The 15,657-nt window shown below is 34.5% G+C and overlaps 1 protein-coding gene across 3 annotated transcripts in view; it reads right to left on the bottom strand.

Annotated features, from left to right (window-relative positions):
* Window positions 1-15,657, bottom strand: part of CADM2 (cell adhesion molecule 2) — a 1,075,089-nt gene that overhangs the window by 91,447 nt on the left and 967,985 nt on the right. For all 3 annotated transcript variants that reach the window (XM_081796571.1, XM_081796570.1, XM_081796572.1), the window contains one exon: window positions 14,529-14,707. In XM_081796571.1, the coding sequence (XP_081652697.1) occupies window positions 14,529-14,707 (179 nt within the window). The remainder of the gene's footprint in view (window positions 1-14,528; window positions 14,708-15,657) is intronic.

Raw genomic sequence — 15,657 nt, 5'->3', positions numbered from 1 at the left:
AGTAAAAGAGCATGACAAATTTTGGAGTTATCTATTATTATAGCCCCTTAATGGATGACAGAACTTTGAGATAGAGCTTCCTTGTCCTAAATTTAAATATATGTGAATATATATGTATGTTATGGTACAGAGAGAATATTTTATTCCATATGAGTATAATGGAGTGATTTCTCCAACACTTCCATCTCAAGATTAGTTATTTTAGCTGCCTGACTGTAACTCTTGTAAAAGCAGAAATTAGAAAAGGACTCTGAGCTGCCTTTTCTAAGTCAAAACACTCATCTCTGGTTTTTCACTCCTATAACTGAGTAGCAACATTTTGGCATCATTTAGCGATTGTTTAAGAGATTTGATTTGGTTCATTCACTTTTGGTCTTTTACTTAGACATTCATAGGGAAAATGGAACTACATTTTCATAAGGAAACATGAAATAAGAAACACTAGTACTAATCATTTGTTTCATTTTAGAAGTGTCTAGAATTCTGTACATTTTTAAAACCATTAAACTGTTATACAAATTGTTCAATCAAATACAGTACAGGATAGAAAATGCAGGTCATTTTTTCCCCTTTTAAGACATATCCATTTATTTTTTCTCAAGAATAAAAATAAACTAATCTACATGCAGAAGAATTATATACATGCACAAAACATGACAAAAATAACCACATCCTGATTTGACATTAATTTACTCTGTTCAAGCAAGATAATCTGCAGCCATATTAATATTACATGTAATTTGCTGAATACGAGATGTTGATTTTAGGAGATCTTAACATATGCCTTATATGTTAACATCATATGATGAAAGGATGTCTGGGCACGGACACTAAGTAACTATACACTAGAAAAATTGAGAAAATGGTTTGTGACATAATTTATGAATATTAAAATTCATAAATGACAACTATATAATAAGTCAATCAATTAACTATATCGCATTTCATCTCTGATTTCTACAATACAAAAGATGGGGCCAAATTTTTTATTGCTATATTTAAGGTCGTATTTCAATCAAATAATATTAATTTTTCCTGAAAAAAAGTGGTTACCAATAAAAAGTTCAGAAGTTACAATTTACAAAAGAAATGAACTGTGTTATATATTTTCTAGAGGTTAAGGCATAAAGAATGAAGAGTGAGTAACTGATAAAATGTATAGTGGAGAAAAATTGTATTTTGAGGAGTGAACAAAGTAAAAATAATGAGATTTTGTTTGTCTAGATAGACATCTACTATAGAAAATTCAGGGATTTGTTTAAAGGAAAAATGTGAGCATTTTTGATAGGAAACTGAGAAAAGTAAAGGTTTCAGGAATGAAAACATTTGCTTAGAGTTTTACCTACACATAAAGTGTGGATTACAACTGTTTTCATGTAAAAGAAAATTTCAGGAGTATTTCAATAATGTCCACTGAACCCCAAATTTAGTCATCGTCCAATTGCATATTAGTGCAGGCAAAGTCTAAGTAGGCAGCAAAAGTTATTCATGTTCGTGAATGCTGGGTGACAAATAAATGCAGTATAAATAGTGTGGAATACTTCTATAAGGACCTATTCACTCGCAGAAGCACAATTTCAGTTCACACAACAAACTTGTTGAGTCAGGAAACTAAAATCTGTGTCCAGGAACCATGGCTCAACTTTGTTCCCACAAATTCAGCAGTCCATCGTCACCCCTGATCTACCTGCTTGATTCTGTCATGAAGAATTCCAAACTGTCTCCACCATTGTTTTCAGGCACTGTGCTGGAACAACAGGGACTAAAGTTCCTCAGGGCCCTCATGTCTGGCTTCTTTATTTTTCATAGTGGCCAGTTAAGGTGAGCAAAAAAGTGGAAGTCCAGCACACAAGGAGACATCTGCTCCCAACACAAGTCTTTTCCCAAAATTCTAGACTCAGCTCTTGCTGGTCTCTTTGCCGCCATGTTCTCAGAGCCACATCCTGTTATATGACACTAACATTACATTTCTTGTCTTTTAAGTTTAGTTTATTTTTTATTTATTTTTTTTTAATATATGAAATTTACTGTCAAATTGGTTTCCATACAACACCCAGTGCTCATCCCAAAAGGTGCCCTCCTCAATACCCATCACCCACCCTGCCCTCCCTCCCACCCCCCATCAACCCTCAGTTTGTTCTCAGTTTTTAACAGTCTCTTATGCTTTGGCTCTCTCCCACTCTAACCTCTTTTTTTTTTTTTTTTTCCTTCCCCTCCCCCATGGGTTTCTGTTATGTTTTTCACAGAGTGGCCAAAATGAAGAAATCAGGAGACTATAGATGCTGGAGAGGATGAGGAGAAACGGGAACCCTCTTGCACTGTTGGTGGGAATGCAAACTGGTGCAGCCACTCTGGAAAACAGTGTGGAGGTTCCTCAGAAAATTAAAAATAGACCTACCCTATGACCCAGCAATAGCACTGCTAGGAATTTATCCAAGGGATACAGGAGTACTGATGCATAGGGGCACCTGTACCCCAATGTTTACAGCGGCACTCTCAACAATAGCCAAATTATGGAAAGAGCCTAAATGTCCATCAACTGATGAATGGATAAAGAAATTGTGGTTTATATACACAATGGAATACTAAGTTTAGTTTAAATATGACCTCATCTGTAAAGCATTTCCAAATTCTGCAGTTAATATCTTCCTTCAAAGCACTTTCAAGGCACTTAGCAGATACTTCTTTCTACACATGCTTGTTACATATTATGTTACTGTCATATATATATATATATATATATATATGTGTGTGTGTGTGTGTGTGTGTATATATATATATATATATATATATACGTATACATGTATATATATATATATATATATATATATATATATACACACTAACTATATATATAATTAACTATAGGCTCATAAGGCAACATATCTTTGGTTTTTAAAATATCATTTTAACTTGGGACAAGTTTACTCTGATTCAACCCCCTAGTATTTTCCCATCTCTATCCCTTTCTTGATATACCTAGTAAAATGCTACTCCCAAGTTCCTGCCTGATCTGGACCTGCTCTGTGAAGACTTCCTTGACCAACTGAATATAAACTGATTTCCTTTCTCTCTGAATACCCATCATGCTTTTTGAGTTTATATAGTGCTTCCCTCACTTTCTTATCAAGATCCCCATGACAATAATGTTTGTGTTCATGGCACACCACTATAGGCACAACCAAAGTTATGGGCCTCTCACTAACTCCATGTCCCTCTTTGTCTCCCCCAGTGGAGAATAAAATACATGTGTGATGCTGTTTTTCTAATTTACATAATCTATTAATACACTCTATTATTTGAATTATTATTAATACAGTAAACAGTATGCAGAATATACACAGATAACAGAGAACAGAATCTATGATACACCTCTGTGCTTCCTTCAGGTATCTGGCTCTATGCTTTGAATTTGACTAGCGCTTTATAAATAAGACTCCTACTGGTGATAATGACAATGATGTCAGTAAATAGGGAATAGTATCATTTTTAATAACATGAGTCAGTAATTGAGCCTTATTCATGCTTAGTGAGTGCAAAAAAAATCCTCTCCCTTCCTAATACGATGTGTGAGATAGTTTTTAGAAATTTCTGCTAAGAGTCTTCAAGTCCAAATGATTATTTAAAAAATTAAGATGTAGTACACTGAAGAATTTTATATTCTGCATGCAGTTTTTCAATGTTTTAAAATGTGTTAGAGCTCTAAATCATGTCATCCAATTCAAAAAATAGAAAAGTACCCTTTTTAATCACATCCTAATGAAGGAGTTTAACAAAATGCAACCACATTTTGTTACTGGAGCTTATTAGAGCACAGCAGATCCTGTATAACCTTGTTAAAATGAAATCAGTTCCAACAAGCACTGTATACAATAAATTGAAGAGTGGTGTAGCACCTTTTTTCCAATAACGAGCTTTTCAGGTTAAAGGTATGTTCTGTTCTCTACAAATGCAGTGTACAATAATTTCTAACTTGTCAACGTGTTTTGTTTGGTGGCAGTTTCTCTTTTTAAAAATGGCATTCTGGCCCATTCAGAATGGATTTTCTAAGCAAAATTAAGTCTAAAGAGTCCCAGAAGCCCAAGCTGCTTGTTTCTCTCTAAGGACTAGTGTTCAATAGGGAGAAAAATTGTTACCATTTAGTCTGGACTCCATATGTCTACTTTCTTTCTGCTTTATGTCACTAACTCCCCAGGGTGGTCCCAGGGTAATCAAGAGTGAGTCCAAGCCAAGGATTATTAATGGAGATACAGAAGAGTTGGAACTCAACATATATTAGAAGTATTAAGGTAAGAAGTATCTTTGTGATAGAAGCTATCCACATTTCCTAACCTTAAAAATAATAAGGCATCCTTAACCTTCTTACTGATAATTGCACTGCCATTGGAAGCAATTGTAAGAGGAAAAATGTACTATATTTGCTTTTTCACCTGTGCAGAGAAGGGCATTTATCTGTTCCCATTATGTTCAGCTACATGTAGCAGCCTATTTGGATTATAGCATAAGAATGGATAACAGCACCAAGGCTCTTACTTAAATGACAACCACCAGGTTGACAAGGCCTCAACTTGCCAGTACATACTTCCTCCTCAAGAGTTGTATGGTAACCCCGTCTGCTTCATAAAAAGGAGCCCTTTTAAAAATTAGATTTGAATGAATCCCTTTTCATCCTTCTGATAGCTTCCACTGGCTTCACATACTAAATGGAATCCTTTTATAATAAAAAAAAGCTGTTTTTAAAAAATGAAAAGTACTGCAATTTTCAACTGTAGGCGGTAACCAACAGTTCTATGTAATTACAAGGAAAGTTTATGAATAAAATCAGTCTGTTATTTGAAAAAAAATATATGCATTTTTTCTTTAAAAATACTTCTTCAAGTTCCAAACTTACAAAAGTAAAGTAAAATCTAAAGTAGGAAAAATCCTTTCAAGTGGATGATCCCACATTATTTAGCTCCACCTATGTCAATACTGTGAGCTCCTTCTTAAAAGTACTTTACCAAAATGAATCAGATGAATTGGTCAAACACTTTAAGCTCTGTAAGGATGAAAGGTTGTTTTTTGGAGAATAGTTCTGTCATCCATTAAAGAAAAAACTCAAATCAAATCTGAAAATACACAAGGGAAGTGTGATCTAGTAGAAACACACTGATGGAGAAATCTAGATCCTGACCTGTATCCCTAATATTCAGAGTTCTAACATAAAGAAAGGTCTTTCCTAATCTTACAATAGATTATTAAATGACCTGGTTTCCACATGGGATTTAGTTATACAAACTGATAACCTTCTCCAAGTTATTTACATCTAAGACATGCTCTAAATAAGAAAGTGAGTATTTTACTGACATATTTCTAACTATGGAATTTCATATTCTCCTGAATGCGTCTCTTGGAATATTACAATTAATGAAGGGATCCTAAAAACATCTCTGAAGTTGCATCATGGTGAAGGATTGGGGTGAAAACACTTCACTTTTGTTCATTTTTACTGAGAAGTCCAGGCATAATAGGGAGTGTTTATTTATTCATTATAGGTTCTGCAGTGCTTGGCCTAGCACTTTGTACATAGTAGATACTCAAGAAAGATTTCCTGAAATAATAAAATATTAGGTACTATAGCACTGTGATATAGATTTTCAGAAAACACTTTATATTTGGCCAGAAATAAATCTTATCTTTATAAGTGATGTTACAGATTTCCAAAGAAAACAAATCCAATTGTTAGTAAGCAATAATCTCATAATTTTGAAAAAAAAAATGAACAGACATGTGAAGTCAATTATATAAGTCTTCTAATTTCTAGGATTTCTATTAAAGATATTATTTATTCTATACACAGTTGTTCGTTTCATTCACTGCTTAACTGTATAAGGCATCATTTACATATGGATTGCCAAATAAATATATCTCTAGATCTCACTTCTTTTCCTAATAAGAGATGAAACCTAAAGGTCTTGATTTGGGTGACCAAAGAATGAATATCAGTTTCCCCATTTTTGCTCAGAAGTCAAGGCAGTACATATGGACACACACACATATGCATATATGTGAATATGGGCATTTGTGTATGTATATATGTATACATTCATACACATTTTATTAAAGTTTCTTCTGTTGAAAAAGAGAGAGAGACAAAGATAGAGATATACAGAGACAAAGAAATGTAATCATTGGAGAAGTATTTACTGATTGCTTACTATTTAGAAGGCATTGTTCTAAAAGCTGGAGATACAGAGATAAATGAGACTCATAAGATCTCTGCTTTCAAGAAAGTCATAATGTACTGGTTGGATATAGAATATATTCATGTAAACAGATTATATATATATATATATATATATATATATATACATATATATACACATAAATGCATACATATATGTATACATACACATTTATACAATCAAATATACAAATACACAGCGAAAATACCAAATAATGATAAATGCCCTGCAGAGAATTAAAATTAAGCGATGTGTGATTTGCGCTATTTTAGATTGGAGTGGGACAAAAATATCCTTTTTCGGAAGATTCATTTAATCTGAGATCTGAATGATAAGAAATCACTCTTGCAAATACCCGCGTTCATGACAGAATTCCTTGTACTTCCTGGACAAGCATTCTGGGCAGAAGCAAACTTCCTTAAAAGAGATTGAGCTCGACGTCTTAGAGGAGTTGAAGGAGATCCAGAGAAACAAGTGATTGTGTAGAGAGTAATGAGATGTCACGTATGTAGATAGTAGCATATTGTGTATGGTTTGGTAAGCTAGGTTAATAAGGATTTGGGTTTTACACTAAGTGTGATGAAATGCCTTTGGAAAAACTTAGGGGAAATATATGAAGGAATGTGTATTTAGAACATTTATATGTGTGGGAAAGAGATTGTAGACATGGAAGTCAATAGTGTAGGCTAGAGAGAATAATGGAGACAAGTGGACATACTGAACACATGGTTTGGAAATAGTGTCATCAGAACTTGCTGATGAATTGGAGATTAGTCTCAAGTGGAGTCAAGGATAGTTCTTAGGTTCTGGAACAAGCACATGATGTGTTGTTACAATGTTAGTAAAAATTACACTGTAAGAAGCTACTAAGCAGGTTTCATGAAAAATATGTATCTTCTAGTTAGGTGTGCCATTATTTCTGAAAACAGATGCTTCAATTTTCATCATTGGGCCATTGAATATTGCTTGAATTCTTAAATGAATTTGCCAATTAGTGTGCATACACTTGAGTGCAAGAGCTTTGTAGACCTTTGAAAAGCTACAAACTCACCTTATTTCCACATAAAAAATCTAGCAAGACTGAGAGTCATGGATTCTATTCTTCTGTTTACCTTACTGCAACTGATAGAAAAGATTATGTATAAATAGTGTAAGAAAAGATATTTACAATGCTAAAATTGTTGGGCGATGGACTCTCCCTTCAGGCAGGAATGAGGGTTTTCCCCATGGACATTTTAGCCAGTGGTCGAGGTAGGTATCATCGAAACATTTACTGCAGAATGGTTGAGTGCTATCTCTGAACGGCAATTTTACTCTGAAGGTAAAACCTCATTTTATACAATTCATGCTCATCTTAAAACAAAGAGATGGAATTAAACCTCAACACGGTGATATGTATGCCTGCACGTATGCAACTTTTAAAATGTTTTATAATGCAAAAGTGCTCCTGTCTCCACTATTTGATCCTATTCCACTTCTCTCTGCAGAGTTCAACAGCATATTTATGCAGAGGTGTGCCTTTCCCACAGGCTCTCCCTACTGTATTCATGTCCAGAACTGATGTTTTATCTCAGCAATTAAAGAAGGCACTGTTTTAAGACTTGTCCAACTAGCTTACTGTCTGCAAACTCTCCACCAGAGATGAAGGCAGCAACCATAGGGCTCTTCCACGAGTGCACTGTTTTTTGCTCCATATGGATGTCTTTTCTCTCCTTTTCTTCCCACACTGTGTATTTTCCCATTGACACTTCTAAAGAAAGCTTCTCCAAAGGAAAAATGCTCATTATGACTACACGGAATTAATTTACCAACTGGTAGGTCTGTTTCCATGTGAGGGAACAGATTTTAGCTGAATCCCTTTTTAATGTTTACTAGGTTGTGCATCTGTCCGTAATCCAGACTTCTCTTTCTCCCTGGCCACCTACCCATATGAACTCATTCTCTTAGTTCCACAGTGATCTGTTGCACCTCGCCTAACACTACAACTAAGAGGAAAAAAAAAGGCATGTAGTCTTGCAACGCTCTCAATGTTTCCAAATGTTTCATTGCTAGATAAATGTAATGGTAAATGTACATGTTACTGCCAACTTTTTAGCTACATATTTACTAGGAAGCACAGAGGTACATTTTTCATTTTAATGTGATGAAAGTTCTCAAGAGTTTTCAAATCATTGATAATCATGACATGAATATGTGTAACATATATTTCAAGACAAGAAATGTACATATCATAATCATATTTGCTTAGTTCTTATGGTAAGTGAAGTTTAAAAACAAGTTTAAGGTATTAGTTTATGATAGCCCTAATCTGTTTCATAATTATTACCTCACTCACCTATACATGTATTAATTATTTTGCTAAATTTAGGATCAGGTACTAATAACCCTAAAGCAACTGAACTTATGTTCTACACTCTAGCGAAACTTTGAAGGAGGTGATAGATGACTTGGAGGTTTTTGCTGAAGTGAAAGAAAGCCTACCCTCCATGACTCCGTTTGTCTCTCTCCCATGGTAAGCAAATCAAGTGAAAGGGAAAATTTCAGCACTGAGGACTGAAAGTGAGCCTATACTTACGTATAATCTCTGAAAAAGATATATGTCTAAACTATGCAACAAAGCTAGGTGCTTGGCTTAATGCAGGACTATGCAATATTTGTGTGTATAACTCTGTCTCTGAGTATTTCTGACATTTATTATTTATAATAACAACAGAGTGAAATGAAAATAGTAGTTATATTGATTTTTAAAAGCTGAAAATGCATATTTAATAGCTTGATACCTTTCACTAGACTAAAACACACAGATATTTCTAGAAGTAATATTCTCTCTATTAAGAATCTGAAACACTCTTTTTTTTTTTAATTTTTTTTTTCAACGTTTTTTATTTATTTTTGGGACAGAGAGAGACAGAGCATGAACGGGGGAGGGTCAGAGAGAGAGGGAGACACAGAATCGGAAACAGGCTCTCCAGGCTCTGAGCCATCAGCCCAGAGCCTGATGCGGGGCTCGAACTCATGGACCGCGAGATCGTGACCTGGCTGAAGTCGGACGCTTAACCGACTGCGCCACCCAGGCGCCCCTGAAACACTCTTTTTATGATGGTTCTTATTAACTAACAATAAAATGTGATGGATCCTATAGTGTGTGTGTGTGTGTGTGTATGTGTGTGTGTGTGTGTGTGTGTGTGTGTGTGTGTGTGTGTTATTTCTGAGGTAAATTATCCTGGAAACATAAAAAAGCAATATCATATTTTTCATCAGTATTCATTTCAACAGATACATGATCAAATACATAAAACAAACGGTAACTGTCAAGTGATATGTTAGAGATATCAAGTCAGTGACTGTCAGTAAACTGATTGACGTTACAGAAATATAAATAAACTTTTTATTATTTTTTACTTTCTACTATAATTATACTAGTTATGGAGGATTTTACTAGTTTTTATGTGGTTGTAAAACTAAAATTTGCTACAAAGGCAAAATATCTACACATAAAAGTAAAAACATGGCAGGGTCTGTCGTGGGCAATTTCACTCACAACAAGAATAGTAAGTTAAGATAATGAAGAAGTAATGAATTGTTTCAAAAGCTTATCCACACAAGTAGAAAAATAATGAAGCAAAGGAATATTAGAGCAGTAGCAAAATAATTTTAAATCTCATATAAGGGTTCTTATGGTAATAGGAAGAATATGTTTGAAGAGAGATGGGAAATATGCAAACCTTTCTAGAATAGTGCTCAACTATGTTATGACTGTCTGAGACAACGCTGAGTTGGGTTCTGAGTGGAGTGGGTTCTCCACTGAAATTCTAATCTGACTCCATGTTACTCTCTCCTACAGTCTAGGCCTGCCATAGTTAGTGCCACTACTGTAGAAGAAGAAATAAAATACTCATTTCTTTTCTACTTCATTGCTATATTTCTTTCCAAATCTTAGGGAGGGTTTTGAAGGTACAGATGTTACCAAAGAGTTCCAGCATCTGTTCCTCTTCCATTTGTATTTTGAGGAGTGGTTCCAAATTTCTCTAGCATGAGGGTGAAGGGAGGTGAAAGATACTGGGTGATGAGAACGAAGTTAAAGATATGAAGCAAATGTACTGATTTGTGTTTCTCACTTTCCATATTCATTCTCAAGTTTTCCTGGGTGCTATATGTTTCTGACACTTTCAAAAGAACATATATTTCACATCAGTTGATGACAAATAAATATAAGGACTTCAGTTGCCTCCATCCACAAAATAAGATTAGCCTAAGGTCATCTGTAATTCTCTGCAGCTATTCCTTGTGTGATAAAATAGCATCTTCCATGTTCTCTCTACTTGAAGGATGTGCATCTGGGAGCTCTTTTCTTGGGGAGAAGATACTGTATCTAAACCCTCTGAACTTGATGCTGCATTAGACAAAGAAGTAATTATAACTTTTCTCCTGCACTCTCTTCAAGATATTCTCTACTGCTTATTTAGCAAGAATTTACAATTGTCTTGTTCTTAGATAACCTAATTCACGCTCTGGGCACCATACAGGGAAGACTGTGGGCACTAAATTGTATGCAACTCTTGGCGAAGTTTTTTTACTAGAGCATTAGATCGAGATGTCTTTTGGTATCATAAGGCTACTAGTAACATGATAAGAATTGTTTGATTTATTGCATATCTATGCACCTGGCCCTGTGTTGGGTACTTCCATTAATGATGTATACCATTTGTCTTTTAATAATTCAGAAGTGCTCTGTTACTATTTTTTTTTTTTTTTTAGTCTAGATACTTGGACCATACTTTCAAAGACTCTGAACAGCTACATCATTGTAAGTCCATACTCCTCTAGTTCCTTTATTATGATATTATATCTACTTGAAAGCTTAACTTATCTTCCATATTCAATTCTAAACTTCTTTTTTTTTTTTTTTAAATTTTTTTTTTCAACATTTTTTATTTATTTTTGGGACAGAGAGAGACAGAGCATGAACGGGGGAGGGGCAGAGAGAGAGGGAGACACAGAATCGGAAACAAGCTCCAGGCTCCGAGCCATCAACCAGAGCCTGACGCGGGGCTCGAACTCACGGACCGCGAGATCGTGACCTGGCTGAAGTCGGACGCTTAACCGACTGCGCCACCCAGGCGCCCCAATTCTAAACTTCTTGAGTTCTGTTCACCTATAGTGCTTTTGTATTCGGTAGATAAATGTTAAAGATTTATTTGGTGAAAGAATTTTTCTTTTGATCTGACTTCTCCAAATAGTAAAAACAGCAATGCAACAGCATGTTTAAACACCATTAACATGGAAATAATCAGCCTCCCTAAATAAATAAATAGCATGGTACCAATGAAAACATAAGAATGACTTCAATATTTTTATGCAAAAGCAAAAATCAAGGAAAAAAACCCTATTCTGTTCACATGAATTAATAGAATAACTGAGGCTACCAAATTAGCAGCTAGATTTTTCCATTGCTGAGCTTGTTAAGTGAAAAATGGTACCTTATTTCCCAATGGAACCTGCACAATACAAATATTTCATAAATATAGTGTTTTATCCTGCAAGTATTTGTATACTAAATTTTGTTAGACCTTCACTGAGGGTGAATTTTAGACTGGCAGTTTCAAATTACCATCTGTAGTTCTAAAGCTAAAATTTGTAAAGGTGTAATTAGGAGAAGGGGAGAAAAGCCCTCCAGTGACCATAACACAAAATGTCAGCGCTGTTAACAACTAAATGTGACAACATTTAAATAATGTACTTCCATTGACACCCAAAGAATAAAATCTAACCATTAGGATGGCATCTAGATAGCAGATGATTTCACAGGAAAGTGTTCAGACCTCCATCAAGTTAAGAATCAATAGAACCTAGGCAACTGTGGTAGAGTCAAAGACACAGTCTCAGCTCATGAAAGGCCCTTCTGTGCTAGAGCTATATTAAATTATCACAGCTAATGTAAAATCAACCTCGGTGTAAAAGATAAAAGGGTAAAGTTCTCACAAATGATCACTTATCACTCCATTCCGAAATGCATACAGCATTCATTATAGATCGAAATGCCACTCAAATTTCATCATTTAGTAGGGTTTTGAAACAGCCAAACCATTAACAGAAGAGAGTAGCTTTTTATATTTATACAACCAGTGACTAATGAAACATTATACCCTGTGTGCAAAGGGTAAAAAAAAAAAAAAAAAAAAAAAACCTTTATTTTGTAATGAACCCAATTGGAGCCCTTTTTAAACACAGTGTAATATGGCTTCACTGTTTCATCGAGCCTCTCATTACGCATGTCAATAATCCTAGGTAAACTACTGTTGAACTTCACAGCATTTATCTAGCAGCATGAATAACATTAATCCATGGGGTGCTTTTGATGAATTGTAGTTCAAAAAGCAAAGCCAGAAATGACTTCTTACAAAGTGGTTAGAGAAGTATTTATTAGAAATATGTCAACTGCCAAATACCTAAAGGTAGCTTGGCTACTTAGGAAATCATGCTGTTGGCTAGCTTGCAAACACTGGGAAAACATATGCATTTGCTCCACTTGAATTACTTACAAAAAAAAAAAAAAAGAAAAAAAAAAAAAAGAATGACATACTTTTCATCTAAGTATGTAATTTTGTCTGTCACTTCCCTTCTAATTCTTTATATTTTTTATGTCACATTGCTTTCGACACAATGTGACATGCTATACAACATGCCCCCAGGTTCCCAAAAACTGTTAGTGAGAAGCTCTTAGAAAGTTAGGAGTGAATTGGACTACACTCCCATGACTGCATGATCTAAACATACAGGTCAGCATGAACTGAAAACTACTCCTGGGTCCTGCTTCAAGGATCTCACTTATCTTCTTGACACACCCAGTGGTTGTGACATTCTCTCTGGCAGTCAGCCTGACAGGGTGTGTCTGCAGGGGGTTACCACATTTAATTCCAGTTTATGACTCTAATTTGATTAGGCTGATCTTTCCCCAAAGTTGTAATCTGCACAATTCATAGGATAGTAGAAATCAACCTCTCAGCTCTATCTTTAAATAGTTCATATGTGGACAGTCTATTTACTGCAAGCCTCATTCTGCCTTCAATAACCAAAGTGCTATTAAGAAGTGAGAGACTGCCTACACCAAAGTACTTTGGAAATATTAAATTTGTATATTGATTCAATATATTATTTTTCCCCAGTTTTGGTCTGCATCATAACAAAATAAATCTCTGGGGAGAAAACACAAACTAGATTAATTTTTTTTCCTAAAATACAATCCCTTCACAAAGAATAAGACTTTACCCCCAAAATTCTTTTTTGGAAAGGTAGAGAACTAATTCATGTTTCGTATAATATTTTATAATTAGATTCATGGGAAAAATATTAAATAAACAACCTCTCCCCATGATTTTTAAGCTATACTGGATTTATTACAGCATCATGCTTTATACAACACTCATCTGGAATACTTTAATATTGTGTAAGACACAAAACTAGTCTTCCAAAAGGTTTTCATGGGGAAATATACCTTATATCCTTCCATTATCTAATGCTTCTTTCCCTTAGAAATTCACAATATACCCTGACATATTTAATAAACTCTGAGAAGTCTTGCAATAAAGAAACTTGACTAATTTTGTCTATAGCATTAGTTATCAACCTCATAAAAGTTCATCTCTATCCAGCAATATGTTAAAGCTATCTCATAGACAATAATTGTGGCTTTTGGAGGTTTGGAAAAACAGAGATTCTCTTAATCTTGGGTATTGATATTTGTTTCTGGCATTTTGTTACGTTTACTCAAATTGTGAGATTAGTTCAGTGAAGAAAAAATATATGTGGGTATTTCAAATCATTGTTCATAAGAAATTAGTGTAATTATCAGTACTGCACACCTCTGTCTTTGCTACATTTCAGTAACATGCTGTCATTCTTTGTGAAACCAGTTATTGTGATAGCAAAGTATATATTTTTATGATAATACAACCAAAATTAACTTAAGGTAAATATAGCTTTCATGATTGTGATTTATAACTAAAAGCATTTATTTGTAAAATTTAAAGAAAACCGCTATTATTTACTCATCACCACCAAAACTTATATATTTGTAATAAAGAAAACCTTTTACAAAATTAATTTTTATTTTTAGTGTATGATGTAATTTTATTTTATTACTTTGACTTGGAACATGTTAATTGTGAATCTTTTATGAAAAGTCCTGAAAGAAAAAGAAAACCCGTTTAAATTTTTGTTTAATATTTTAAAGATTGTGATAAATTTAAAGTCTTTCAGGTCATTCATTTTTTTCTCATATAACGATGTCAAAAAAGTACTCACCGTGTACAATGAGAACATACTCTGCGCTGCTTTGGCCAATGGTGTTTGTGGCTTCACATCGATATGTACCATTATCCGTTTTGTTCAGGAAAAGAATGTTTAGCTCCCTACCACTCACAACCATTCGGTCAGGATCTGGCAATTCTCCACCATCCTTTGTCCACAAAACAGGTTCTGGCCTATTAGATTTAAATATGCATATAGAAAGGAAAAATGAGAAAGTTTTCATACTGCGTAAATTAACTAAATCAAGCAATTTTTAAATATTTAACAACGATTCTGTGCATATCCATATGCTAACTTCTGTAAGGTACCAAACAACCACCATGCTCTCACAGAGGATATCTGGAGATATGGTAGATATAATTTAGTTTTATTCTGTTTAGCTAAGCAGACACGTATGAAGGAATTAACTTGTAGAGTCATTTTAGCGTCCTGTGGTCCTGATCCTGATGCTGATGGCTCATACCTACTAATTTCTGGAGGACTATCCTGTGGTTACTGGAGAAGCCGTTTCCAGAAGTACAATTATGCTTTTGCACCTGGGGCTACCACTGTGACACAAATTGCCTAAGACCACCTGAAGCTTCTCCTACTTCCATTCCCTGCCTTTCTCATCCCCCTATAGGCTTTTTCTGGAAGTTCTCTCTTTTATTCTCCTAGTTTTATTGAGATACAATTGATATCTAACACTGTATTAAAGTGTACAACAGAAGGATTTGATATATGTATATAATGCAAAATAATTACAATAGCTGTACTTAACATCCATCACCTCACATAGTTATATTTTTTCCTGTGATGAGAACTTTAAATAGCTACTCTTGAGCAACATTCAAATAGAAAATACAATATTGTTAATTATAGCCAACATGCTGTACATTATACTCCCAGAACTTATTTATCTTATAACTGGGAGTTTGTACCTTTGACCACTTTTACCCACTACCCTATCCCCCCGTCTCTGGCCACTTTTATTTGACACTGAATTGGAAGTCCTAGCCAGAACAATTAAGTGGGGAAAAAAAATAAAGGCATAGAAATAGGAAAGGAAGAAGTAAAATTGCCTTTATTTGCTGATGACATGATATTAAGAAAACCTCAAAGACTTCACTGATAACTGTTAAAA

This window comes from Panthera onca, chromosome C2 (genome assembly GCF_046562875.1).
Source record: "Panthera onca isolate mPanOnc1 chromosome C2, mPanOnc1 haplotype 2, whole genome shotgun sequence".
Taxonomy (NCBI): domain Eukaryota; kingdom Metazoa; phylum Chordata; class Mammalia; order Carnivora; family Felidae; genus Panthera; species Panthera onca.
Note: the sequence above shows the minus strand (reverse complement) of the source record. Positions and strands in the feature narration are given on the sequence as shown.